The sequence below is a fragment of the Nyctereutes procyonoides genome, unplaced genomic scaffold, assembly GCF_905146905.1.
Source record: "Nyctereutes procyonoides isolate TBG_1078 unplaced genomic scaffold, NYPRO_anot_genome, whole genome shotgun sequence".
Taxonomy (NCBI): Eukaryota; Metazoa; Chordata; class Mammalia; order Carnivora; family Canidae; genus Nyctereutes; species Nyctereutes procyonoides.
Genome location: NW_026575159.1, coordinates 33,206,939 through 33,233,612, shown reverse-complemented (window position 1 = coordinate 33,233,612; position 26,674 = coordinate 33,206,939). Strand labels below are relative to the sequence as shown.

Genomic DNA, 26,674 nt, shown 5'->3' with positions numbered 1-26,674 from the left:
CTTTCCTAGAGTGCCCTTCCTCCACGCAGGCCACCCCCCACCTGCCTGGGGAGCGTCTCCTTCCATCTAGACTAAGCCTCAGGGTCCTGTGGCTGCCTGAGAAGCCTTCCTGTGTACTCCCACAGCACACCTGTGCTCTCACTCCTGTCCTTGCACGCCCCCTGCGCAGAACTATGACCCATGGAGCTGTATCCTCCAGGCCTGGCCCCAAGAGGTGTCCAGCAAACCCTCTCCAGCTAGGCGACCTCTTCCTCCACACGCACACCCAGGAGCACGGCCCAGGTGCCCCAGAAGAAGGAGGGGCAACCTCCTGCGTAGCAAGCTCTGGAGCTTCGGACCCAGAGGACCAAAAGAGAAAAAGGGAGGCAAACCTGCCTCCAGAAAGGCCTCTGTGGCCAGGGAAGGCCAGTGAGGTAAACAGTGAATAATGAGAGCTGGTCAGCTCACACTGCTGACAGGCATCATGGAGGGCAGGAAGGGGCCTCCACAGCCTTGGGAATCCACTGGGGCCCTGCAGCAGCCCCTGGGGAAATGCCTTGGATTAACTGTGTACCTATTTTGTTCCTGAGGTTTCCTCCAGGAAGCCCCCCCCCCCATCTAGGTCCCGGAAACTGCTCAGCCTTGAACTCTGAGCAGGCCCCACCCACTCTTGGCAGGTCAACTTTGGGTAAATCAACTCCCTTGGCTCCCAAATAGGCCAGCGCAGCCAGGATAAAGGAACCCTAGGTCAGGGGACCCTTCCAAAGGCTCTTCCTTGCAGCTTGCAGGGGTGCTGAAGGCAGCCTAGGAGCGAGGAATGAGGCCTGGGTGGCCGCCTGCAGCCCCCACTGCAATCTTCCCCACCCCTCCCTTCCAGATTAGCTGAAACCTGCTAATTGTGGCAGCCCTCGAATGCTCCCCTCCCCCACCAGCCGATTCCTCCCTCCCTTTGCCTCCCCTCCCCTCCCCCTTCCATCCGAATGATAAAGGGTCTGGCCCGCCAGGCCCCCGGCCTCAGGCCCCCAGCCTCAGGCCCCCAGCGTCTCCTCACTACACCGCCCAGTCGCCTTGCCTCCACGGGGCCAGGCCCCGGCCCACGCTGCCTGCCTCCCCTGCATGGGGCCCTGCAGCCACCCACGCCTGGGGCTCCCTGGGTCGGAGTCGTCCTCCCAGCCCCCCAAGAGGAGGAAGAAAAGATACCTGCGGCATGACAAGCCCCCCTACACCTACTTGGCCATGATTGCCTTGGTGATCCAGGCCGCGCCCTCCCGCAGGCTGAAGCTGGCCCAGGTGAGAGGGACCCCCATTCTCCCTGACGCTGGGCGATCGGACCTTCGGCGGGACCCGTCCCCCTCTAGGCCCAGGCTGGGACTCCGGCCTCCATCCTCACCTGACCCTACCCGGCTAAGCCAGGGCGCCCGTCCAGGCCTGGGCAGCAGGGGAAAGAGCCCAGGTGCTCAGGCGGGTGCACCCTTCCCTCCTGCGGGCACCGAGGTGTTCTGTGGGTGGGGGGGGGAGGGGCGCGACGCCCCTAAGCCTGGCTGTGGGGGAGGGGCGGTGCTGCCCCCCTCCCCCTCCTGCTCCCGCCTCCGGGCTCACGGTGCCGGGCCGACCGGCCGGGCCGCGCTTTCAGATCATCCGTCAGGTCCAGGCCGCGTTCCCCTTCTTCAAGGACGACTACGAGGGCTGGAAGGACTCCATCCGCCACAACCTCTCCTCCAACCGCTGCTTCCGCAAGGTGGGGTCGGGGGCGGGGGGGTCGCAGCTGGGCGGCAGGGCTGTGTCGGGCCAGACGCCTCACCGAGCCTCCCCTCCCCGTCCAGGTGCCTAAGGATCCGGCGAAGCCCCAGGCCAAGGGCAACTTCTGGGCCGTCGACGTGAGCCTGATCCCCGCCGAGGCGCTGCGGCTGCAGAACACCGCCCTGTGCCGGCGCTGGCAGAGCAGGGGCGCGCGGGGCGCCTTCGCCAAGGACCTGGGCCCCTACGTGCTGCACGGCTGGCCTTACCGGCCGCCCAGCCCCCAGCCGCTGCCCAGCCCCCAGCCGCCACCCAGCGAGGGCTTCAGCATAAAGTCTTTGCTGGGGGACTCCCGGGAAGGGGCAGCCCCGGGCAGCCCCAGGGAGGAGGGGGTGCGCACTCCCCCCCTGCCCTGCGAGCAGCCTCCGTGGCCGCCCTGCCCGCTCCCTGGGCCCAGGAGAGCAGAGGGAGCAGACGGGGAGGCTTCCCGGGGGGGGACCAGCAGGCCCCTGCCCCTTTCCCCTGAGCACAGAGCCTGGCCTCTCCACTTACTGCAAGCTTCCCCAGACCCCGGAGGGCTGCCCGGTGGGAGTCACAGGCCCTCACTCTGGGGGCAGCTGCCCACCTCGTACTTGCCCATCTACACTCCCAATGTGGTAATGCCCCTGGCTCCACTACCACCCGCATCCTGTCCCCAGTGCCCACCTTCAACCAGCTCAGCCTACTGGGGGGTGGCCTCTGAAACTCACGGCCCCCCAGGGCTACTCTGGGATCTCGATGCCCTCTTCCAGGGGGTACCACCCAACAAGAGCATCTATGATGTGTGGGTGAGCCACTCCCGGGATCCAGCTGCCTCCACCCCTGGCTGGCTACTCTCCTGGTACAGCCTGTGAGGCTCCTGGGGCAGGGGCGGCTTTCTTCTACCCCTTCCTGCCACCACTGACTTGCTGGGGAACCACGGCCAAGAGGTCCAGGAGGTGTCTGTGGCCGCATCAGCCCTGAAACACCAGGCACCGGCGGTGCTGAGAATCCACCATGTTTATTGGACTACCCCATACCCCACAAGGGTTGGGGTCTAGCTAGGCACCGCTCTGGCCTGGATGCTCAGTCGGGCCCCTCCTACCCCCCCACCCCCAGAGGCCAAACTGCAAAGAGTGGGGGCTTGGCTCGCAGTAGCCCCTTCCTGATCCCACTTTCTCTGTCCGTGTGTCCTTCCTTCCTTCCATCCATCACCACGTGTCACTTCCCACCCCTGGCTCCCGGCTGGGGGAGGGAGACCCTACACGGTGCCTCCAGCCTGAAGCCCTGTCCTCCCTCCTCTGCCTGGGAATGAGGTAGTAGCACCTTTTTGGGGAAAGGAAATCAAGACCCTACTTGGTTTCAGTGGTGGTAGTGGGGAAGATAACAGTAAAGGAGTAGACAACATTTTAATGCCAAGTCTGATTCTTGGTGATGGGGGTGACTGGGGTAGCCGCTTGGTGGGGCCTACCTCCCACAGCCCTGGCATCCCCTGCTGTGCGCCGCGGTGATAACAGCAAATGGTGATAAGGAGGGAGCCGGGGACCTGGGGGAGGGAGCGGCGATCAGGTCCCTAGGCTAAATACTCCTCGCGGGGCAGGGGGACCGACTCGGGAGGGGGGCAGGGGCTTTGCCGCCTCTGCCGGCAGAGGCGCGGCCGGGACTAGGAGCCCCCGGCCTTTTGGGTCCCGAGGGCCGAGCTGGAGTCGCTGTCTGGGCCGGGGCTGGGAGGGCTGCCGGGGGCCGGCGTGGGCGTGCACGGGGTCCCGGTGAGCGGTGTGTCGGTGCTGAGCGAAGACGGCGTCCCCGAGCGCGGGGCCCTGCAGCGCCGGGCGGGCCCCAGCTCCACCTGGCCCACTCGCTCGGCGAACTTCAGCGAGCACACGGTCTCGCCCAGGTCCTCCGGCCGCGTGGAAATCTGCAGGCAAGCGGCGCTGGTGGGCGGCCCCGCTCCGGCGGCTCCCGGCCCCCTCCGGGCCGCCCACCTGCAGCCGCAGCACCGCGGGGTCGTCCGGTCCCCTCCCACTCCCGCCCCGCTCCCGCCGCCCACCTGCAGCAGCAGCACGGCGGGGGCGCCCGGCCCGCACCCCTCCCGCCCGCCCCCCGCCCACCTGCAGCAGCAGCACCGCGGTGGCGCCGGGCCCGAGCGCGGGCTGCAGCAGGCGCGTGAGCTGCGAGTCGCGGAAGGGCACGTGCGGCCGGCGGGCCCGCAGCGCAGCCATCACGCCGCCCAGGGCCAGCAGCGAGCGGTTGATGGTCCGGGCCTCCCGCAGCCGCTGCGCGCCGTCTCGGTCTCCCCGCGACGTGCCGGCCGCCCCCACCTTCCAGGCACGCTCGGATCCCGCCAGGTCCACCAGGTGCAGGGTGCCTGCCGAGGCGAGCGATCGGGCGTGGAGGGAGCCCCAGATCGGGCGCTGCGAGCCCCCCGACCCCCGCAGGGCTCAGGTGCGCACCCGGTACCTGCGGTGCCCAGCCCGCGCGGGGGGGCCGCCGTGCGCAGCGTTAGCGTGACCAAGGCATGCGATCTAGAGCTGTGCCGATTCTTGGTGGTGGCGGCGGTAGCCCGGTTGCTCCTCCCCAGGCTCAGCATCTGGAGGGCAGAGGGACACGACCGGCCTGCCGCAGGGTCTGCGTCCCTGCGTGGGAGCACAGGTGGGGGGCCTTGGAGAGCTGCTGGGAGGGCTGGGGGGGGGGCGCGATGCCACTGGGCAGCCTTACCTGGTGCAGCGTCTCCAGATTGGGCACATCCCAGTACGTGAGGCCAGCCACCTGAATGCCCCCCTGGCCTGCCGGGCCCTGCCTGACGGCCAGGCGTTCAGGAGGCCCTGGGGCTAGGAGGTCCCTAGTGAGAAAGGGAAGGGCTGGGTTTCCGAGACTCCCAGGGTCACTGGAGGGGCACAGGATACAGAGGACGGGCTATAGCATGGCCCTGACCTGACAGCCTCATTGTAGATCTCCACCATGCTGAGAGTCACACGGTGGTGTCCCCCGGTCCCCATCTCCTGGAACAGTGACTGCAGTGCCCTAGGAGCTATGCCAGGGTCCTCAGGTGGGCCCTGGAACAGGGCAGGTGCTGCATCAGACTCGCAGCCCAGTTCCTGACCCCAGGAGCCTCCCAGGGTCTCCCCTTCCCACCTCCATACTGTAGGTCTTCCCCGTCCCTGTCTGACCATAGGTGAAAATGCAGACGCTGTAGCCTCGGAGGCAGGACAGCACAGCTGGCTCCAGCTCCCTGAAGACCTAGGGGGAGGACGGGTGCAAGGGGTCCTAAGCCCCAGGACTTGGGACACAGTGTGGACAGAGCTTGGTTACCCAGGGAGGATGGCTCCAGGGGAGCATGGTGGAAGGGCAGATCTCCCAACAAATTGAGGTGGCTCCCTGGAGAAGCTGGCATTTGCAAGAATTTGCCAGGCAAGGAAGGAAAGGGATGTGAGAGAACAAGCGACACAGAGCGCTGGACTTCTGAGGAGGCTTGGAGGCCCAGGGGAGCAGCAGCCAGAAGCCCAAATGCTGGGCTTGACTGCCAGGTTCAAAGCCCAGCTGTGACGGGAAGCAAAGCACACATGGATCTTCTAGGCCAAGGCTTCCCCTCCAAGGTGACCACTGCAGTGACACCTGGTGTAAAGATCAAGGGGAGCTCGGAGCGAGAGGACTCACATAAAGGGTGAGCCCAGGAGGGCTCCACAGGTGCACAGAGGGTGGCTAGCCAAGGTCACAGGAACCCTGGCCCTGGGAGAGTCCAGAGGCAGCTGAGGAGATGTGGCTGGGACTCGTATCCTGTTGGCAACTGGACCCCGGCAGTAACCTTTTGAGCACCAACATGGCCAGCTTTTGTGCCCAGAAGGCTGGTAACTGAGTAGCCTGTGGGTTCTACTTAACGCCTTGACTGCCAGCAGCGAGCGCGGAATACAGAATTGCCCGTGAGGTCACTAAGATTCCATGACTGGCAGGAAGCACTGGGGGTGACCGGGGTGCGGGGACTGTGTGGTGTCCTTGCAGAGATGGAAAACGCAGGTGAGGGGGCTCAGTGAAAGACACCTCTGGTCGGACACATAAGGGACAGCGGTGTCTAGAGGACTGCCCAGAAGGTAGCAGACCGCGGGGGGGAGGGGAACGGAGGGGGGGGTGGGGGTGTTCGAAGTCTGGGAAGCAGGCTGAGACAGGGGAAGTGTGTGAGATGGAGACACAGGCGAAAAACAGTCCCTGCTCTCCAGGAAGTGGGCGATTGAGCTCTGGCCACCTGCCACCTGCTAGCCCCTCCTCACACTGTCCCTGTGAGGCCAACCCAGGTCGGAATCTTGGCTAGCTCTGTAGTGATTGCCTCTGTTTCCTGAGCTTTGGAAGTCTATGTGGACAGAGACGGCCAGTATAGGAAGCAAGGTGCTGAGCTGGGCCTGGGAGTCAAGGGGAGGAGGGCAGGAGAGTGCCAAGGCTGGAAGCTACTGGCTCCCCGGCCCTTGCGCCCACCACACCCTGCCCTGCGCTGCCCCACCCTGGCCCTGCCCTCACAGCTGGCCCACTCCACCAGGCTTGGAAGAGTGAGCAGCCCATGAAGCCTGGGGGCAGGTCACAGCACTGTCCCCACCACAGCAGCACCCTGGCCCTGCTCTGCAGCCAGCTCCCTTTGAGCAGCAGCCATCATATCAGACACGCTCATTTTTCTTACTTCCTTAGTAAAAATTTACCTTTAAAAATGTTAACCTTTCCATTAAACCAGCAGGCTCGTTTTCATTGAAACTGCAAAGGGATGTAAAGGGAATATTCTGGAAGGAAAGGAGGTATCCAGCTAGGCTGTCATTCTTGCCTCCCAGAACCTCCTGTTTGCTTCCCTTCATGGGAGTCCAGCTACTGGGAAGGCAGAAGGAGGGGAACCCAGAGCCTCTTCTGACTCTCAGGCAGTACAAGGGAAGGTTAGCACAGGTGCAAGGGCAGAGCATCACCTCCTCCTGGCTGGCCTCTGGAGAGAAGACCCAGTCCAGGCGGAAGCGACGCTGGCGCCCTCGATAGCAGGTGGTGACAGTGCCACTGGGGCCAGGCTCCGAGCTCACCGGGCTGGAGGGTGTCCCTGGCCTCAGCCGACACAGCACACGGATATTTCCTGGGGTGGAGATCACATCAGTGGGCTGCCTCCGGGGCCCTGAAGCACAAGGAGGCTCTCCGTCCTCAGGCTCGCCGCCCCACTCCTCTGCTCTCCAAGTCTGCCATACCCTTGAGCTCCAGCAGCCGCCCTGGGCATCCAGTTGGGGGCCTCTGCTGCTCCTCAGGGAGCTGAGTCCCAGGCGTGCCAGCTGACAGTGCACCCAGGGCCCAGGATACCTGGTGGGATAGGAATGTGAGGAAGTGGGGGCTGGGGGGGGGTGCTGGGGCAATGCGGAGCTACCAGCTGTGGTGATGCACAACTTATACTGGCTTTGGGCCCCTAGCAGCATCATTCGGTGGGGCCCAGGATGGAAACCCAGAACGTGAGGAGGATCATGGAAAAAGACATCTATCTCCTATGGGGTTGACAGTTCCGTGAGGGGTTTACTGTTCACCCTAGTTTACACAGACAACAATGAAGCCCACAGGCGAGATCACACCCAGAATGGGTGAGATCACAAGCTGTTCTGATTCCAGAGCCTACCAGCTGCATTGGAGCAGGCAAGTCCCTGGGGTGGGAAGAAGGAACACAGGCCCCCATGGAAGAACAGTGACCCGGCTGCCCAGAGAGCATGCACTGGAGAGGGGGCAGTGGTCCTGACCTGACCCCGGGCCTCACTGAGCGAACACTGACAGCTCTGGGTAAACGTGCTGACCAGTCCTCGGAGGTCCCCACAGCCCTGACGCAGGCTGGCCATACGTGTCCGAAGTCCTGGCAGGGAGAGTTTGTTGTGAGGGAAAGCCCAGCCCCCGGCCTCCCCATGAACCGCGGGTCCCCGCCCTTACCTGCCAACTGCCCAAGCATCTGCCGCAGCTCCCTTCTACAGTTCTGCTCAGTCTCCTGCTGGAGCTGCCGAAGGGCCCCCCGCAGGCCCTGCAGCTGCACCTCCTGCACCCCCAGCTGGCCCACCCAACCCCACCCCTGTCACTGAGGCAACAGGCACTTACCAGGCCCTGCCTCAGATCCCACCCGCCCCCCATGGCCCCAGCCTTCCCGGCCCCTGGGCTCAGCGCCCACCTGGACTTGAAGTGCTTCTGTGGTGTCCTGGGCTTCCTGAAGCCGGCTCTGCAGCTCCACCAGTGCCTCCGCCTCCTCCTGCAGGAAAGGTGGGAGCCAGATCAGCTATGGAGCCGGCAGGGACGTGAACGAGGGCGCTCCAGCCATCCCATGTCATGGACGGGGAAGTCATGTCGAGAGGGGCGGGCAGAGCTGGCCATGAATCCACATCTCCCCACTTTAGGCCGGACGCCTTTCCCCAGGTCCCTCTGCTCTCCTGAGGCCGTCACTGGGAAAGCCACAGGACAGGGTAGACGTGTTCTCCTGCGGGCATGGGTCTCCTTGATGGGGCTACCTTGCACAGACCATCCCAGGGCCTGTCCACACTCCTAGGCTCTGGCCCTGAAAGGTCAGAGAGGCCCCCCTGCCTCTGTTCCAGCAGCATTAGATCCTGGGCAGTGTTGCAGGTAGCCAGCTAGGTGTGCAGGAGCCCCAGGCGTCAGGAATGGTAGCAGCTAAGGAGGATACCTGGGGGGCCCTGGTGGAGGGGCCAGGACCCCAGTGCAGCAGGAGATCCCGGGTGAGGCTCAGGCTCTGTTTAAGAGCCTCATTCTCCAGGGTTAGATGCTGAACCCTCTTCTCGGAGTCTGTCGCCCCCTGGCGGAGAGAGAAGCCCTCAAGACTCACCTGGAAACTGGGGCCACCTCTCATCACCCTCCGTCACCCTCCCCGGGGGGCAGGGGGGCAGCCAGCAGCCTTACCACTCCCAGGCGCAATCGGCCCAGCTCCTCCTCCTGCACTTCTAGCTGCTGTCGCAGCTCTTCTAGCTGACGAGGAGGGAAGGGCACAGGGTGAGGCATCTCCCTCCAAGGCCCTCCACCCTGTCCCTGTTGCCTTCGGGACCCCTACCTGTCCAAGGATGAGCTGCTCCAGCCGCTGCCATGCCCTCTGGTCCTCCTCCAACTGGGGAGGGTTCTGCCCCTGGGCCTCATCCCTTGGTGAGAGAGGAGGGCTTTCTTCTTGAGATGGGGATCCTGGGGTGGGATCAGTTAAGACTGATGAGGTCTCTAACCTGAAGAAGGGGACACCTCGGGAGCAAAGCTGGGCATGGGGCCCCAAACTCCAGGCCGCTCCGTTTCTGCGGGCTTCACTCCCTTGCCACACTCCCTTTACAACTTACTACTCCCTACGCACCAGCAGGAGTGGGGCACTGCCCCTCAGCGGCTGGCTGAGTCCCCTGGGACAGGGCCTGCCTTCCCCTGGGGCTCCGAATCCACGCCAGGAGAGCCAAGAGCTGACCGGTCACCGTCAACAGTGGGGGGACATCGGTCGGCTGTAAAGGACACAAGGACCAGAGCAACGGAGGCTGAGGTGAGGACAGCACGGGGAGCCCAGAAGGCCTGCGGACAGTCCCGGTGGGCTGGAGAAGGATCCCCAGCCCGGCTCACCTTGGTCAGGTCAGGAGGATTCCCGAAGCTCTCTTCCGCCCCCAGCTGGACGGAGAGGAACTCAGCAAGACGCACGAGAGCCTCTTCCAGGGACACCTCGGCAGGGCGGCCCTCGGCTCCCTCTTCCGGCCCATCCTCGGACTCGGAGCAGCCCGGGAGGCCTGGGAGCGGGGAAGGCGAGGCTCGCGGTTCACAGGCCGGCAGGAGGCACCTGCTGGGCCCCTCCCTCCCAGAGAGGTCACGGCACCCCGCCTCCCTCGGCCGGCGGGTTCCCTCCCGGTGCACCGACAGCACCTACCGACCAGGCCTGTCAGCTCGGTCCACAGTTCCGCCGTGGGCGGGTCGGGGCGGCGGCGACCCCCGCGCTTGCAACCTGCAGGCTAGGGAGGGAGCAGCGGGACCTCTGAGGATGGGGGGCAGCCTGTGGGCCCCCCCTCCGAGACCGGGCCGAGGGAGGCGAGGTCTCCGCTTCCAACACCAGAACAGAGACGGAGCCCCCCGCACGGCACCCCCGCCCCAGCGACAGCGCCCCGGGAACAAACGCTGCGCGGGCCCGCAAAACCCGCTCGGAAGGGGGGCGCCGGCCCAGCTGCGCCCGCCCCGCTCACCTGGACGGGGTCCTCGGGGTCGCCGGCCGCCGTGGCAGCGCCATCCCTGCGGAAGAGGCTGTAGAAGATGTAGATAAGCAGCGAGTAGAAGGCGTACATGGGAGCGCGGGGCGGCAGAGGGCCCGCTTCGCGCCGCCCCGCGTCCCAGCACCCCGACTCCGCGCCCGCGCGCTGCAACACCGGTGCGCATGCTCGGGGCGGCCGCCCCCACGGCCCCGCTCCCGCGGGCGGAGGGCGCGCGCCCGGAGGAAAGGGGGTGCCAGGGACGGAGTCCCCAGGGCCGCACCCGGACACCCGCCTCGCGCCTCCCACCCCTACTTCACCGACCCCAGGCTGACAACGCCCACGGCCTCCGCACGGCCCCTGCTCGGAAGCCGCCCCAGCCTCCTGCGGAGGCTCCTACCGCCCTCGCCCCTCGCAGCCGGCAGCGGAGGGAGGCCAAGCTCGCGTCTCCACGGAGCCCCGGCCCTCATCGCCCCGCCCAGTCCGTCCCAGACCCCTCCAGCCCCGCGCGGCCCGGCCCAGACAGCTTGTCGCCCCGCCCAGTTCCCCTCTCAGCCCCGCCTAATACCCTTCGCAGCCCCACCTCGTAGCCCCGCCCCGCCCACATCCTCTCAGCCCCGCCCAGTACCCTTCGCAGTCCCACCTGGTAGCCCCGCCCAGACCTCCTCTCAGCCCCGCCCAGTGCCCTTCGCACTCCCACCTCGTACCCCCGCCCACACCACCTCAGCCCCGCCCAGTGCCCTTCGCACTCCCACCTCGTAGCCCCGCCCACACCCCTCAGCCCCGCCCAGTACCCTTCGCAGTCCCACCTCGTAGCCCCGCCCCGCCCCCTCTCAGCCCCGTCCAGTGCTCTTCGCACTCCCACCTCGTAGCCCCGCCCACATCACCTCTCAGCCCCTCCCCTCCCACCACCGCCCAGACCGCCCTCCCTCCCGGCCCCGCCCAGACCGCCGTTACAGTCCCGCCCATACCCTTCCCAGCCCATCAGCTCCCTTCGCAGCTCCGCCCACAAGCCCTTTCACAGGCTCCGCCCCCCCGCGACAGCCCCTCCCCTCTGCCCGTACCCCTCCTCCCCTTTCGGCCCCGCCCACAGCCCTCCCCTTCACTGTCCCTCCGCTAGCCACCTAGCCCTCGGAACCCCGCGGGTGCCTTACCCGGATCGGAGGACCGAGCTCCCTCCTCCGGGTGGGCCCTCCGCCCTCGCAACCTCGTCCGGCTCTCCTCGGACGCCCCCTTCGCCCAGGCCCCGCCCCCCGCCGCCGCTCTAGCCTCCGCTCCTCTCGTTGGTTCGTGCCCCGCCCGCGCAGGGCTGGAGCCGGGGCCCCGGCGGGCGGTGGGGCGGGCGACTTCGGCCTACTGCTCGCCATCGCGTCGGGGAGCTCAGCTGAGCCGCCGTTGAGGGCCTGCACCGTAGCTGCTCCCAGGCCCGGTTCCGAAGACGGCGCCTCCCCGAGCGCAGGAACCAGGCCGAATGGGCCTGCGCACGACTCTCCCCGAGGCCCGGAACCCCCACTTGGACTCCAGGGCCCCAGAACTCACGCCCTCCCAGGTCTGACTCGCTTTCCCCCCTCTTTTCTCGGCCTAACTAGGTTCTTCTTCCCCACAGTTGTGTCCGGTGCCTCAGGACCCCAGAAAGTTTCGGATGAGCTTATCCCAACACTTAGAGATGGGGCTCTGGAACCTGGGAGTCCTGGAGAATCGCCCTTAGGGCTCCTGGTCGAGGGCTCCTGCGTTTTCTTCCTTTCCAAAGTTCTGAGTCCCCTTCCTGTTTCACATTCACTACCCCCGAGGTACCATGGCCTCCAAGCCTTGTTATGAGTGGAGTACCACTCTGTCCCACCTGACACTGGGAGTGGTGTCTCTGCATGCAGCCGTGAGCACTGCCCAGGTGAGTACACTGGGGTGGGGCAGGGGTGTGACCCACTCACAAACTGCAAGGACCTGAATCGGGTCCAGTTCCTGGGGTCAGGGAGAGAGTGATGCCAGCCTGAGTCTGGGGACCAGGGTTGCATGAGACCCCAAGACCGTTCTCTGCCTGAAGGAAGGTCCTTGCTCTTTTTTCCCCCCACATCTCCTTCTATCCTTGTGCTGACAGGCAAGTCGAGGGGCCGCTGCTGGCTTCCTGCTCCAGGCCTTGGCCTCTGCCACCGTGCTGGCCCCAGGGCTGGGCACAGATGAAGACTCTCTTGCTGGAGCCTGGGTGGCCACTGTCATCAGTCTGCCCCTTCTGGCCTTTGATTTCCACTGGGTGAATGGGGACCGCTCCTCTGCCAACCTGCTCCTGGGAGGAGGGATGGTGCTGGCTGTGGCCGGTGACCACCTTGGTGCTGAGGGTCGCTCTGTGGCTGGTCAGGCAGTGGTGCTGGTGGTTGCAGTGACTATCCTCATCGTGGCTGTTTTCACAACCAACACTTATGGAATGTGGGGGGGTGCGATGTTGGGTGCTGCAGGCCTCCTGAGCCGGCTGGAAGAAGACAGACTGCTGCTGCTGCCAAAGGAGGACGTCTGTCGCTGGGCCCTGGCTGCAGGCAGTTGGGCCTACCACCGAGCCCTGCACACACAGCGCCTGCAGTGGGAGTGATGCTTAGAGACAGCATGGTGGGGCTTCCGCCCTGGCTACCACTTCCCCCTCCCACAGGCCTGCTCCCCTAAGGATGGACTCTCGGGTCTCCCAAAAAGAGCTTGCTGCAGGGTGATGGATGCCTTAGTCAGGAGGCCGAGTCCATGCACCACCGTCCCTCCTCTGCCTGAGTGTGGGGACTTGCCTAGACCAGAATGAAGGGGATGGGGCCCCAGGCACATTTTGGGGCCTGCTGCTGGGCAGGCCATGGTTGTGTATCCAAAGAGAGGCTTGGTCTCCAATAAACCTTAGGGAAACAGCAGGAATATGGAATCTGCCCATTCTTGCAAGGGATCGAGGGGTCCTCCAGTGAGCTTTCTAAAGCTTTAGGGCAGCAGCTGGTTTCCTTGTGCAAAAAAGGGGAATATCCTAGAACTAGCCCTGGGGCCTCACTCTGCCTGACCTAGTGGCACCTTTGCCAGGAGGGCCCCTAGACTGAGAAGAACTCATCCCGGGCCTTTGCTCTCCTGCGACACGGTGGAGTTCTGAGTATCCTTGCCCAGCATGGCAGGTGGCCCTCTGGGACAGTGACCTTCACGGGCTGCCGATCGGGATGGGGACAGGGGAGGACTGTGGTACACCTGTATTACAGCTGTCCTCAGAAATGCACCTTCCCTCCCAGAGCTAACTCGACGTGTGCTCATTCGCCCTCTGGCCTGTGCAAGGCACGTCCTGATGTCCCCAAACCCTCACGCTCCTCACCGGACCCCTCTTCCGTTCCCAACCCCGGGATTAGGCAGAATGGTGGTTTAAATTCGGGGTCCAGGGCCCTTTCTCGGGGAGTATCTCTGCTTGCGTGCCTTGGAAGCAACGGCCGCCAGCTGGTCCGGCAGCAGAGGAGCCGGAGCGGCCGGCGGGGTTCTCGGGCGAGCCAGGCCACAGCGCCACGCACGCAGACCTCCGTGTTGCGGGACAAAGGCGCACGCACACCTCCCTCGGGTGGCCCTCGGCTCGGGGACCGCACCCTAGAGGACCGGAAGCGGCGTGCACGCCCCCATCCCCAGGACTTCTCCGCCCGGGGTGCGCGCCCCTCCGCAGGTCGCCGGGGGCCCCGCCTCCTTCCTGCCCACTTTCTGCAGGGGCGGGCCCTCGGGCGTCCTTGCGCGCCCATTGGCCCCGGTGGACGTGCCGTCTAGCCCCGAGCGGCGCTCCCATTGGCCCCTCGCGGTCACGTGACGGGGAGGCCGAGGGGGCGGTGGCGGCGGCAGGGGGGGCGCGCAGCGAAAACAAAGATGGCGGCCGTGCCGGGGTCGGTGGCCGCGGCGGCTTCGGGGCGACGCGCGGGCCGGACCCACTGAGGCGGCGGCGCAGGGAGCGGGGCTGCGGGGTCGCGGCGGCGGCGAGAAGGCGGCGGGAGCGCGCGGCGCCCCTAACCTCCAGCCGCGGGTGCGCGCCGGCACCCGCCCGCCGGGCCGACCGGCCGCGATGTCCGGCGCGGAGGAGGCCGGCGGTGGCGGGCCGGCTGCGGGGCCAGCGGGCGCCGTGCCGGCCGGGGCCGGGGTCGGCGCCGGGGTCGGGGTCGGGGCCGGGCCGGGGGCGGCCGCGGGGCCGGCGGCGGCGGCGGCGCTGGGCGAGGCGGCGGGGCCCGGGATCCCGGACGAGGCGGGCCTGGCCGGCGCCCGGCAGCTGCAGGAGGCGGCCGGCGACCCCGACGCGCCGCCCAAGAAGCGGCTGCGGGCGGCCGAGGCGGCCGAGGCGGCGGCGGCGGCGGCGGCGGCGGGCAGCGGGAAGCTGGAGGAGCGGCTCTACTCGGTGCTGTGCTGCACCGTCTGCCTGGACCTGCCCAAGGCCTCCGTGTACCAGGTAGGGCCGCCGGCCCGACCCCGACCCCGCCCGGCCGCAGCCCCGCCGCGGCCGCCCCCTCCCCGCGCCCCCGGCCCTCGGAAGCCGGCTGAGCCCCGGGGCCGGCAGACGGGTCCTGGCGTCTGTAGGGGAGCTCTCCTCTCGCCTCCTCTCCGCGACCAGCTTCTTTCCCAGCCTCGCTTCCCTTGTTTCTCGACTCGAATGTTATTTCTCCGCTTTGTTTTTCAGCCTTCTCCGCTGCCCCAGCTCAGCGCTCCCCAGCCCACCCTCTGAGTTGGCCCCGAGGAAGCTGGTGACAGACGCCCCCCCATACACCCCCCAGAGTCAGCTCCCCTCACTCTGCATCCCTGGGTTCGGGGGATCCTGGTGCTCCCCCTTCACTCAAAAGCTTCTTCTCTGTTCTTTTAGCAGCCACACCCCCGAGAGCTGTCTTGAAGCTTCTCTCCTATATCTTCTGTCTCCCAATTGAAAGAATTCTCCTTTCCTTTCGTTTTGGAAGAACGTTGAAGGGATTTGATCACGTTTTGTTCCTCCCGTCGTTCCTAGTCTGGATGAACCACCTGCATCGAGCCCCACGGTCTGGGTCCCTTCTCTCTTCCCAGCCTGGCCTCATGCTGTGTGGTCCAGATACGCTATGTCCTAAGTTAGACACCCTCCCCATCCTGCCTGACCCACACCAGGCCCTGCTTCTTAGGCTACCAGCACTCCAGGAGGTGTGTCCACCCCCCTTCTCCCAGGTGAGGGTCCAGAATAGTGGCTGGACCCAGTCCTTAACCAGCCAGAGCCATCAGAGAGGGCACTTGGCCCCGGTGGGCCTGCCATTGCATCACAGAGCAGCAGGGGCTACACGCTGGCCCGGGGCCGTTTGCAGTGTGCTGCCCTCTTTGTTCATCTGTGTCTCCACCTCATCCTCTGACCGGGATACTCCTTCTTCCCAGTGCCCCTGTGAGGGCTAGAACACGTTCACGACCACCTTTCTTTGCGCTTTCGGGAGTTGGTCGCGGCTGCTGGGGCCTTGTTTTCCTGCTGTTACTCTGACTGGGGGCAGTGGGTGAGAGGGCCGTTGTTGTAGTAAGCAGTACGAAGCTAACCTGGGTTGCCGCTTCCCCAGCCTGTAGGTCTCCAGGTCCTTTCCTACTTTGGCAGGAAGTAGCTTAGGAGGACCCTGGTGTGCCCAGGTAACAGAGGAGGGAGGAGGCATTGGCAGGGGAGTGGGTTGAGTTCTCTGGGTGGAGGATACTGGCTCTCAGCCTACCCTGGCGAGAGGCCCTTGCTCAGGAACACCGCAGGTCTTCTGACCCCACTGGGGGAACGCTTCCCATAGCCCCTCGGCCTTGGAGGTACTACCCTCAGGAGTTGTGTCCTCTCCAGTCCCCTTTTTCCTTGCCCGTGATCTTTTGATCCTCTTAGGTAAAAGAACTTTTCCTTGCTTGGGTCTTAAATGAGAGCCCAAACAGCCATGCTAATGATGGGTGGGAGGAGGGTCCCAGGGGAATTTGGGGGAGTCTCCCATCCTGTGTATTAGACCTGGACCTGGCATGATGATATGATGACAGGCCACATGGTGCCGCCTCCTGGTCCACTCAGCACAGAGCCGAAGCTCTGCCTCTGGCCAGAGCCACTGATGGGGCCTCTGAATCTGGCTGGTTCAAACCGGCCCGCACTGTGCTGGGAGCTGAGCTCTGTCCTGGGCGGGCTGAAGGCAGGCAGCTAAGCAGCTGTGACGATAGAGTGAAGGAGCTGAGGCAGCCCGACCTGTGGCCCTCCCCAGGCCTATTGGGCTCTGCTGAGCAGCTGCCCTGGAAACAGGCCTGCTAAGCAAGGAGAGTGAGGCTAAGCTGTGGGCTCTGGCACTGGCCCCCTGCTCCACCTCCATCCTTCCCAAGTGACAGCCAGGCCTTGGTAGGGAGTTGTTTCTCTCTCATCTCTAGAGGCCTGGAGAAAGCTCTAGAACATGTTATCAGTGGTGGACCCCTTGGCTCTAGAAATGTTGACCAGAGACCTTCCACGGGTCAGCATTTGCTTTGGAAGCCATGCCATGGGTCAGGAGCACACCTGGCAGGATGCATAGCAGTGCCCATGAGGGGCCAGAGAGATGAGCCAGAGGAAGGAGGGAAGGCTTCTTGGTGACTCCCTGCCGCATACAACCTTGGATGGGGACATTAAGGGTAGGGGTTGGGGTGGGCCTGGAGGCCTGGGCTGTTACCTGGTTGCATCTGAGCTGGGTTTGCTCCCAGGAGGATTTGGTCAGCGAGTAGCATCAGTCCTACACATGCTGTCTCGCAACAGGCGGACACACAGCTTTCTGTGTGTCCCTGGTTGGGGCCTGTTATTAGCCATCACCTCGTGGCCTGGGCTCAGCCCCTCCGTTTCTGCTGGCCTTCTTTGGTAAGCCGTGTTGACTAGCCATTTCCGGTGGGCTGGTGTTGGGCACGTGATATGTTCTGTTCTCCTGACCCACCAGGACGCATGGTTTGGGGCAGGCACCACGTGGTGCCCAGCTCTGGGGTGAGGAGAATAACCAGTGGCCGTGCTGAGTCCTGTGCACTGTGCCTGCCTGAGCCTGGGGGACAAATCCTTGTGTCTCGAGTCGGCTGAGCGTACGGTAACTTGAGAGCTTGCCCTGTGGCCACCAGACCCCACCTATGTGCTGCCAGGGGAGCCTTGGTGGTGGCAAGAGCTCGCCTCGAACAGACTTGCCCCCGTTCCCAAGTCTGAGCGCCTGGCTCTGCACAGCTGGCTCTCCCACACATCTGGCATGCTGAGCCACACACCTGGGCTGGGGAACTTGCTTTGGTGTAAGAGCAAGATGCTCATTCAAATGGTTTCCCCCGTGGCCTACTTTACGCAGGTCAGGCCAGGGACAGTAGGTACGGCAGGTGCTTTGATGTTCTCTGCGGGTGTTGGGTGTGTCCCTGGTGACTGGCCTGACAGGGTTTGGGGCCACTCGCCAGAGTCGCAGGCAGGCACCGAGGTCGGGGCAGGAGGGCTGGAGTGAGTTGCAGCCGGGACACTCACGCGGGGCGGGCAACAGGTGTGTGCGTAGATGCAGACTGTGGCTCTGGGGCAGGGTGCCCGGACGCCTTGCGCGTGTGAGTGCCTTCTGTGGGGGAGGCACAGCCTTGGTGGTGCCTGGAGCAGTGCACGTGTAGCTCCCCCGCCTCCACCATGTTCTCAGCCCGAGAAGTTTCCTGTGATCCCCGTCGGGGTGAAGGAATAGTCAGGGGTCTCAGGATGTGGCCCCCAGCTGGCTTTCTGCCCTGGCACTCGCGGCCTCAGACCTGCCTGCCCCCAGCACGTTGCTCCTGTGCCCCTTCTGCCTGGCTGCCGTCTCCCACCCCTCCTCCTCTTCCAGGGCCCCACAGAGGCAGTGGCTACGTGCTACAGGATGCTTGTCCTCACTTGACTGGGGCACTTGCCGGTTTCTGCCCTGTGGGGAGTGGGTGTAGCTTGCTGTGCTTCTCACCCATAGGGTTTCCTGTCTCCACCAGGACTTGGGCCCTGGCACAAGGAAACTGGTTACTTGATTGGCGTCACATTGGTAAAAGGCCTAGGAAGCAGGGGTAGGCCCGTCTCTGCCCAGGCCCGGCCGCATGGTCTCAGGCCTGGGGAAGCCTCCAGTGGTTGTCAGCGTGCCCGGTGCTGCAGGCTCTGTTCCCGCTAATCTTTAAGGAATCCCCCATGGGGCTGCCCACCCAGCTGGCCTGGGATCCTCTTCCCTAGTCCTGCCTCATGCTTTGGGCTGAGAAAGGTAGCAGAGTAGAGCTGCGGAGGTGTGTCTGCTTCTCTAAAACGAGCATTGAGAGGAGAAGGTTTCTGAGCTCTGGCTGTGTGAGAAGCTGGGTTTTTGTGTGGTGGTTACTTGTCATTTGAGTTGCCTTTTGATCCAGGGAGTATCTACATATGAGCAAGAACGTGGTTATGGGATTGATTGGTTCCCATCCAGGTCCTAGGTCTTGAGGTGTGACACCAGGACTTCAAACCCGAAACCTGGTGGAGTGTTAGGGCCTGGCTTTACCCAAAACAGCTGCATCCCTTGGACACTGTGAGGTTTGTTTGTTCTTTCTTTTCTTTTTTCTTCCTTTTTTCCTTCTTTCTTTCTGATTTATTTATTTATTCATGAGAGAGAGAGACAGGCAGAAACACAGGCAGAGGGAGAAGCAGGCTCCTCACAGAGAGCCCGATGCGGGACTTGCTCCCAGCAGGGCAGGATCATGACCCGGGTGGAAGGCAGGTACCCAACCGCTGAGCCCCCCAGGTGTCCCTGTGAGGTCCTTTCTTAAGCCCCTTGAATAAAGGGATTGAGGAGACCTCAGGCCAAACCTGGGGGACACGGGGTGCCTGCAGCCCTGATGGGCATGGTGAGGGGGGCCTCCAGCTGGGCTGAGCAGCAGGTTTGGGGTTAGTGCCTTAGCTGTGCTTTGGAGGCTGGACTGCTCACATGGGCCTAGGTGCCAAGCCCTCCTGGAGCCCCCGGCACCTGAGGGGTCTGTGCACTCCAGGCTTAAGAGAGGGCCTAAAAGGCCGATTGGCCGAGGCTTGGTTTCAGGAGTTGGGGAGGAAGGTATTTTCTAAGGCTCTCTTACGGCCCAAGGCCTGGGATCAGGGCTCCTCCTTGTGAGATTGGACGGTACATTTAGTGCCCCTGTCACCCAGGGGGAAGCTGGCCTGGGTGCGTGTGAGCTGCCTGTGGCCAGACGGGGTTGATGGGTGGTGTCCTCAGAGGACAGGTACAAATGCCCGCTCCTGGGCCATTTGCAGGGGGCTAGGGGGCTATGGCTGTGGCTTGGGTGGGACTGGAGGGTCCATGGGTGAGGGAGGGGCGTTTGTTGAAATCACATGCCTGTGCCAGGAGTCCCCTCTGAGGCCTTGCAGGTGGCAGCCCTGTGATGGCTGTGGTGGGTTTTCTTTTGCTCCTGTCATGTGCTGGGGGCTGAGCTTGCTATCATACGTGTTGTCTTACCTCACCCCTTCAGCACATGATGAGGCTAGTCCTCTCCCTGTCACTTCTTGTGCCTGAGGAAAGTGAGGCCCAGAGAGGGAAGCAAGAAGCCCAGGTCATGCTGCTGGTGACCTGTAGGCTAGAGGTCAGACCAGCATCTGTCGGGGAAGCCCTGCAGCGTTCTGTGTTGGGCTGCCCTCTTCCTGCCCCCCTCCCATCAGGATCTTCCTGGCTGGGTGGGTGCTGCAGGGGCTGTTTCTTGGGGTACCTAGGGTCTTGGAGAATTGGCTCTAGCATGCCGAGTGGGGCATTCTGGCCTGCCCTAGCTGTCTATCAGAGGCTTGTGCCCAGCTTGTGGCTGCGCAGACCAGGGGAGGTGCAGTCCAGCCCGGCCGCTGAGGACGCTGCTGTGTTACCGTGTGGCCAGGCCTGCATGTGGAGTCAGAGTCGTGCTCGGGAGGTCAAGGAGGACCTGGGTAGCGGGGAGGGCTCTGGGACTTGGTGACCCACCCTGCTGTGGACAGACCAGCTGGGCCCAGACCAGCTACCTGGTTTTTACCCAAGAACATCCCTTGGCTAACCGAGAGGTGCTGGCTGCATGTGGACGTCCGCTTGTCCCTTGGCTGGGCCAGCAGCACTCTGCAGTGTCTTGCTGGCTCACTGTCTTTTGACTTAACAATGGAGCTGTTGTGGCCTAAGGGGCAGTGACCTGCCTCCCCCAGAGAAGGGCAAGAGTCCTACTGCTCCACGGTGCCCTGTCACCTACGGCTCAGGAGGAGCGGGTGGGAGCTGGCCTGGGAGCTTGGAGGTTCCCGCAGCCCCCTGGGGAATAGGAAGAGACCTGCTGGCAGGAGTGTGCAGGCTGGCTCTCTGCGCCCCAGCAGTGGACTCTGAGGGCAGTGCTGGGAGGTAGGCAGCCATGTGCTTGGCCCCCTTGGTGTGCCTCAGGAGCGTCTCGGACTCCATGTGAGTCCCTCGCCCTCAGCCCACACCCTGCTGCTCTGCCTTGACTCAGACGAAGCCAGGTGCGTTCCGTTGCTGTTCCGCTCAGGCAAGTGGTGGCCACGCTGGTTGTGGCTACGCTTCCAAGGGGAACCCTGAAGTCTCCTCCATGAATAAGTAGTTAGATGAGCGTGAGCACCGTCCCTTGATGCCTCCCGCGAGCTGCAGCAGTCTTCCCTCGGGCCGTGGTTTGACGAGCCTCGGGCCCTCGGTCGGTGCCTCCCGGTGCCTCCCGCCGGGTAGAAGGGGCCTATGGTGTCTGTGCCCTCCCCTCCCCTCCCCTCACGGCGTCTCTGGCTTCTCCATCCACCCCTGGGGGCAACGGGAGAGGTGTCGGGAGCAGGCCCCAGCACAGCCCGGCGGCCTCTGGGATCCCCCCCCAGCTAGCCTGTGTGTCTGGAGCTGGCACTGCCCCCCTGCAAACCTGAGCCCAGCCAGCTCCCTTTCTCATCTTGCACACTTTAATTTTTGGCCTGACTTAGAAATTGAGATTTCAGTACAGATCGTCTGTGCCGTGTGCATGCACGTGGCTTCTGTCCTCAGCACGTCAGTCCCATCGCCCAGAAGACCCCGGGCCCAGCACCCCGTGCGACGGGCTCAGTTCAGGGGACGCAGTCCCCTGAGCTGAGGGGACAGCAGTTGGTGTTTATGAGCGTCCCACGGGTGTGGCTGTGGCTGGGCAGAGGCGTGTGCTGCGTGCCCCTCGGAAGCGTTCTAGACCTCGAGGGGAGCCTGTGGCCCAGTGGCTCTCTGGAGGGGTGCCACGGCGGGCGAGCCCGGGCCAGCTGCTGGCAAGGCCTGTGACAGCGCCATGTGCCCATTCACCCTCGGCCGGCTGTGGGAGGGTTCCAAGTGAAAGTCCAGCTGCCCTGAGTGGAACGCCCTGTGCCCCCCGCCCCCCACGGCCTTCCCTAACCTCTGCCTCCGCAGGGTTTGACCAGCCAGGCCAGGCCTGGGGAGCTACGTCTGCCCAAGGCTTTGCCCTCGTACGTCTCTTTTCTCCATGGGCCTCCTTCCCAGCAGCCCATGTAGTTCTCTGAACGGCACCCAGTGGGAACTTGAGAGGCAGGTGTGGAACCAGAGACCCGAGACAGGAGCAGAGACTGTCACAGGCGCAAGGCTCCCAGCAGGGCAGGGTGCTGACACGCAGTGTCTGGGCCTCAGAGCCGCGGGGCCAGAAGGGGAGGGGCCTCCCTCCTGTTGCCCATAGCCCTGTAGCCCCCGTTCTCTGGGCCTGCGCGGGGCACACACACCCTTGACCCAGGCCAGCTAGGCCGCCCTGCCTGCCACGCTCTGGGCCACCAGCTTTTAGGAAAGTCCCTGCAGGAAGCCAGCCTCACTGGGTGGGTGGCAGCTGTCTCTCACCTGTGCTGGCCAGGGAGGGCTGGGTCGTCTGAGCAAGGTCCCCAGCCCCCGCACGGGGAGCAGCGTCCGCTGCCCATGTGACAGCTGCCAGCTAGGTGCCGGGAGCCTGCATCCCCGCAGGCGTCCTAAAATCAGGGCCTCTGGGGGCTCCTGAGACAGTCCCTGGCTCCAAGCCCCAGTGTGGCCAAACCGGTCACTGCCAGCGGGCCCGCCTCAGTGCGGATCCGCGACATCTGCAAGCCGCCGAGGGCCGCTTTGAGTCACCTCCCTCTCTGCAGGAACTCCCCTGGCCGTGGGCCTCCTGAGCAGTGGCCCTGTCTGCCGAACAGCAGCGTGCCCGCACCTGTCCTGGCCAGCAGGCCCTCCTGCTGCGGCCAGCGGCCCGGCCGGCACGTGCGTGTGTGCACGTCCTGCAGGTCTGTGAGCTCATCTCCCTTTCCTTCTTCGCAGTGTACTAACGGTCACTTGATGTGCGCTGGCTGTTTTATCCACCTACTAGCAGATGCCCGGCTGAAGGAGGAGCAGGCCACGTGCCCTAACTGTCGTTGTGAGATCAGTAAGAGCCTCTGCTGCCGCAACCTGGCTGTGGAGAAAGCCGTGAGCGAGCTGCCCTCCGAGTGTGGCTTCTGCCTGCGTCAGTTTCCCCGCTCCCTCCTGGAGAGGCACCAGAAGGAGGAGTGCCAGGACAGGTAACCTCCTAGGGGCCCAGGATGGGGCTGGCGAGGCCTGGAGTGCCGCCTACTCTGCTTGGTCCCTGCTGCCTGGCCTGGCCTTGGCTCCTGCACACCTAGCCCAGTGACAACCCGGAGTTCCCTTGGGGGCCAGGGTGGAGCTGCTCGGGGCCCAGGCCTGGGGGGGGGGGCAGACAGGAGTGGGCCGCAGAGCGCCGGGCGCTTGGATCTGGACCCAGCGGCTGTTGGGACATCGCCCTGGCTCTCCAGGGCTCTCTGGCTGCGTGGTGGCCTCATAGACCTGGTTGTCCTTGGCATCCTTGAGCCCAGGAGAGCATGGCAAGCTCCGGGAGCTCGGTGCAAAGCTGCATGGGCACCCCAACCCGGTCCTTGCCCGTGGAGTCAGGCCACTGAGACTTGCATAGGGTCCAAGATCACGGTCAGTGACCACTGTTTTCAAGCAAGAGAATCCTCACAGCAAAGGGTGTAGGTGGCATGCGTCTTCAGAGCTCTCGTGCGCTGCTTTCCTGTCTCCCACACACACTCTGACCCCTTCCTGGGGCTGGCACGTGGTGAACATGTCCTTCGAGGGGTAACCTGTGTACGAGCAGGGGACCGAGCAGAGGCCCACCCTGGAGGACCGCTGGGCAGAGCCACCTGCCACAAGGCACAGGCCGTGACCACGGTGCTCACCTCCTCCCCAGGGTGACCCAGTGCAAATATAAGCGCATCGGCTGCCCGTGGCATGGCCCTTTCCACGAGCTGACGGTGCATGAGGCTGCATGTGCCCACCCAACCAAGACGGGCAACGAGCTGATGGAGATTCTGGATGAGATGGACCAGAGCCACCGCAAGGAGATGCAGCTCTACAACAGCATCTTTAGCCTGCTCAGCTTTGAGAAGATCGGTTACACAGGTGAGGCGCCCCGCCGCCCACTGCATGCCGCACAGGCTGGGGGGGGCGGGTGGCTGGGAGCCTGGGGAGCTGTGGGCTCTGAGCCGTGGGCACGGGCCCTGCTGGATGGCCAGGCTCTGGACAAGCTTTGGTGAATGGGAGGACACCTTGGGGGAGAAGACGTGCCAGAGGCCAAGCAGGGGAGGGGCCGGGGCAGGACCCCAGGGGCACCTGCATGGCTCTCAGAGGCCCTCTCACCTGTCCTCCCCTCCCTGGCCCTGCCACCCTAACAAGGTGGCATCCCGCTGCGTGGGGCTGCACAGCCCTTGGGACAGTCAGTGTCTAAGCAGAAGGTGGGTGTGTCTTGGAGGGCCCGGCAGCTAGGGGCCTGCCCTGCGGAGCCAAAGGCAAGAAGAGCACTCAGCACAGCCGGTCCTGCCTGCAGGCACTGACTGCAGTGGCCACGGGCCTCCTGAGGCCATCAAGAAGATGCTCAGGGGCAGGGCTCCTGAATGAGCTGAGGGTGCTCCGCTCAAAATGCAGAGCTGGGAGTGGACGCCCGGGGACGGGCAGGCTGGAGCACGCCCAGGCCCACTGGATCCCGTGGGCTCTCCTGGCCCCGGCCACTGCCTTTGGACACGCTGGGGAGCAGGAAGCAGGCCAGGGCCTGGTCCAGACACAGAGAACAGCGAGAAGCACCTGCTGCCACTGGGGCCACTGAGGGAGACCGCGGCCCTCTACGGCTCGGCCCACACCAGGCAGCCAGCTCAGAGCGTCAAGGGCGGGCTCAGGCAACCAGTCACACCACGCTGCCTGGACCAGGCCTGGCTAGGTGTGGGCCCGCAGGGGCCTGAGAGGCGAAGGGCCCCGCAGCCTCAGCAGCAGAAGGCCGTGGGCCCTGGTTAGTTGCAGCCTCAGCTGCCCCGGTGGGCGCCATGGCACAAACGGTCCAGGCCTCACCTTGTGGGTCTGGGCAGGCTGAGGCATCGTGATCATGGCGGTGGCCGGGCGGGGATCCCCGTCCACACAGGAAGGACTGGCTGCCTCCGTGGAGGGACTCGTGGGCCGTGGGCCCCGGGCTGTGCTGAGAGAACTGTGTGACAGCACAGGAGCCCAGCACCGGGCCACATGCCCGCGCTCTGCCTCGTGCCCCGGCAGGCTCCCGTGCCACGTGCCTGCCTGCCCGGCACCGCCGGCTTTCCTGGCAGCTCTGTATCAGAACCAATAAAGTGCACTTGTTCTCAGAACGCATCCTGTCTGTGTGTCTGCTTACCCACGCCCCTGGGTGGGCCTCCCTGTGCCTGGGCTGGGCCCTGGGGGAGGCAAGGAGGGCGGCTGGCGAGGGTCGGGCCGCTCACTTCTCTCAGCCTCCGGACTCCCTGCAGCTAACACGTGTCACTTCTGTTTGTAGTTGTTTCCCTAAAGCTTGTGTGCGCCTCCATTTGCCATAATTGCGTTTGATTTGCCTTGTGACAAGTAGAGCACGCTGTGTCCTGGTAAGTGGCCTTCCTCCCTGGCTGAGCCTTTATCCTCGGCCTCCGGAAGGCGCCGCTGCCCGCCCCGCCCGCACTGACTGCCGGCTCTCCCGGCCTGTCTGTCTCCACAGAGGTCCAGTTTCGGCCCTACCGCACGGATGACTTCATCACGCGCCTGTACTACGAGACGCCGAGGTTCACGGTGCTGAACCAGACGTGGGTCCTGAAGGCGCGCGTGAACGACTCCGAGCGTAACCCCAACCTGTCGTGCAAGCGCACGCTCTCCTTCCAGCTCCTCCTCAAGAGCAAGGTCACGGCGCCCCTGGAGTGCTCCTTCCTGCTGCTCAAGGGCCCGTACGATGACGTCAAGATTAGCCCCGTCATCTACCACTTCGTCTTCACCAATGAGAGCAACGAGACGGACTACGTACCACTGCCCATCGTCGACTCCGTGGAGTGCAACAAGCTGCTAGCCGCCAAGAACATCAACCTGCGGCTCTTCCTGTTCCAGATACAGAAGTAGGCAGCGCCGCTGGGCTGCCCCCGCCAGCCCGGCAGTGGCTTCACAGTGCTATCTGACCATTTTAGCCAAGGAGAAGGAACAAATGCGAACATTGGGAAAGTCTGCATGCGTGTGCGAAGGTGTGAGCGCTCACACCTCGCCCTCTGCCCCGCCTCCCCTGTCCCGGGCACCGGAGGCCGGGCCACCTGCAGAGGAGACGGTGGCTCAGGGACACAGCAGGGCTAAGCCCAGCGGCCGTGCCCCGGCCCCCACACGCGGTGAGGCGCACCGTCTGCTCTGGGCCGTGCGCGGCCCCTGGGCCGAGCTCGGGGAGCACGCTGACTTCAGACGGCATATTTGATTGCAATTAAAAAGGCACCCTTGTTTCCTACTTTCTGTTTTGTTTGAGGGAAAGGCGTAGCTGCGATTGGACATCGGGGGAGCTGTGGTTTGGCCTGGGGGTCCGAGCCCGGAGGTCCTTGTTACCACACCTGCACGCACAGCCGCACGGGCTGTGGCCTCCCTCCCGGGCCAGGGCCGGTCCTGCGGCGGCCCCAGCGCACCCCCCCGCCCTGCCGCCGGCTGCTGCAGAGAGGCAGGACGCGGCAGCACCCGGGCTCAGCAGATGCTTCAGAATGCAGGGGGAACTCCTGTCTCTTCCCAGGAAAACAAACTCTTTACAGGCTCTTCTAGAAGTTAAAAAGTTTAGCGAGAGGATCTATTTTCTGTATTCAGCCTTGAGGGCACAGCACCCTCAGCCTGTGCAGGAAGCTGTGGGCGCCGCTGGCGATGAGTGGGCCTGGCAGTGAGGGTCGTGGGGGCCGGACGGCCCCACGCTGAGACCTGGGGTGGTCCTGGGGCAGCCTCCACGCCCGCTGGAAGGGGGATCGTGGCCCCTCTCCTGTCTTAGGAGACACGGCTTCTGCGATAGGCTTCTGTTGCTTAAATACCAAAGAACCATTTCCTCTGTCCCTGGCCTGGCCTACCCCAGGCTTCAGAGCAGTCCCCACCGCCCCCGCCTCGCCCTGCCCCCAGCCGCCTGGCCCCCCATTTCCCGGGCCCTGTAGGCTCTGCAGGGTCCCTCCGGAGCGGAGTCACCGGGTGGAGTGAAAGCCTTGCCCTGGTGTCTAGCCCAGGCCGTGGCCCTTGAGCCACTTCTCCCTGCAGGGCAGCTTGCTGAGCTGTATTGAGAAGACGGTGGCAGCTTCCCGTTTGCAGCCTAGGGCGCGGGGCTTCCGGGGAGCCCTCCTGCCAGGCCACCTGCACCTGGCCGCTGAGGGCGCCCAGAGGTGCTGTGCTTGGTTTCCTGCAGCCCGCCACACACACACCAAAGAAAGATGCCAGCCTGGCCGCCGGCACATGTGTGGGGGCTCACCCTGGTGCGAGAGTCCCACTGCCCTCGAGGGCTCCCCACCTAGTGGGCACGGAGGGTGACAGATAGCTGTGGGCCGGCTTGTGTGTGGAGGGGAC

At 64.5% G+C, this 26,674-nt stretch overlaps 4 protein-coding genes across 7 annotated transcripts; 3 read left to right on the top strand and 1 right to left on the bottom strand.

Moving 5' to 3' along the window:
* Positions 1–1,070: 1,070 nt before the first annotated feature.
* On the top strand, positions 1,071–2,744 carry FOXH1 (forkhead box H1). Its single transcript, XM_055313927.1, has 3 exons — positions 1,071–1,269; positions 1,613–1,717; positions 1,803–2,744. The coding sequence occupies exons 1-3, from the start codon at positions 1,096–1,098 to the stop codon at positions 2,607–2,609; spliced, it is 1,086 nt and encodes a 361-aa protein (XP_055169902.1). The 5' UTR covers positions 1,071–1,095; the 3' UTR covers positions 2,610–2,744.
* Positions 2,745–3,124: 380 nt separating this feature from the next.
* Positions 3,125–10,432, bottom strand: KIFC2 (kinesin family member C2). 2 transcript variants are annotated; one of them, XM_055313922.1, is made up of 19 exons: positions 10,254–10,432; positions 9,927–9,984; positions 9,617–9,698; positions 9,319–9,479; positions 9,065–9,203; positions 8,780–8,904; positions 8,632–8,697; positions 8,399–8,527; positions 7,892–7,969; positions 7,660–7,774; positions 7,476–7,585; positions 6,942–7,050; positions 6,675–6,832; positions 4,870–4,974; positions 4,669–4,790; positions 4,453–4,576; positions 4,195–4,324; positions 3,846–4,102; positions 3,125–3,652 (listed from the first exon to the last, which is right to left on the bottom strand). In XM_055313922.1, exons 1-19 carry the CDS (start codon positions 10,397–10,399, stop codon positions 3,398–3,400), a joined length of 2,469 nt encoding a protein of 822 aa, XP_055169897.1. In that variant the 5' UTR covers positions 10,400–10,432; the 3' UTR covers positions 3,125–3,397. The 2 variants fall into 2 exon arrangements, with proteins under 2 accessions (XP_055169897.1, XP_055169898.1); XM_055313923.1 differs by having other exon boundaries at positions 9,927–10,393.
* A 598-nt stretch (positions 10,433–11,030) lies between these two features.
* On the top strand, positions 11,031–12,811 carry TMEM276 (transmembrane protein 276). Its single transcript, XM_055313928.1, has 3 exons — positions 11,031–11,215; positions 11,536–11,817; positions 12,025–12,811. Exons 2-3 carry the CDS (start codon positions 11,725–11,727, stop codon positions 12,508–12,510), a joined length of 579 nt encoding a protein of 192 aa, XP_055169903.1. The 5' UTR covers positions 11,031–11,215; positions 11,536–11,724; the 3' UTR covers positions 12,511–12,811.
* ZFTRAF1 (zinc finger TRAF-type containing 1) lies at positions 11,222–25,595 on the top strand. Of its 3 annotated transcripts, none has more exons than XM_055313926.1 (4): positions 11,222–11,478; positions 22,112–22,350; positions 23,037–23,248; positions 24,834–25,595. In XM_055313926.1, the coding sequence occupies exons 1-4, from the start codon at positions 11,401–11,403 to the stop codon at positions 25,223–25,225; spliced, it is 921 nt and encodes a 306-aa protein (XP_055169901.1). In that variant the 5' UTR covers positions 11,222–11,400; the 3' UTR covers positions 25,226–25,595. The 3 variants fall into 3 exon arrangements, with proteins under 3 accessions (XP_055169901.1, XP_055169900.1, XP_055169899.1); XM_055313925.1 differs by lacking the exons at positions 11,222–11,478; positions 24,834–25,595 and adding exons at positions 13,752–14,352; positions 23,522–24,474; XM_055313924.1 differs by lacking the exon at positions 11,222–11,478 and adding an exon at positions 13,756–14,352.
* The last annotated feature ends 1,079 nt before the right edge of the window (positions 25,596–26,674 follow it).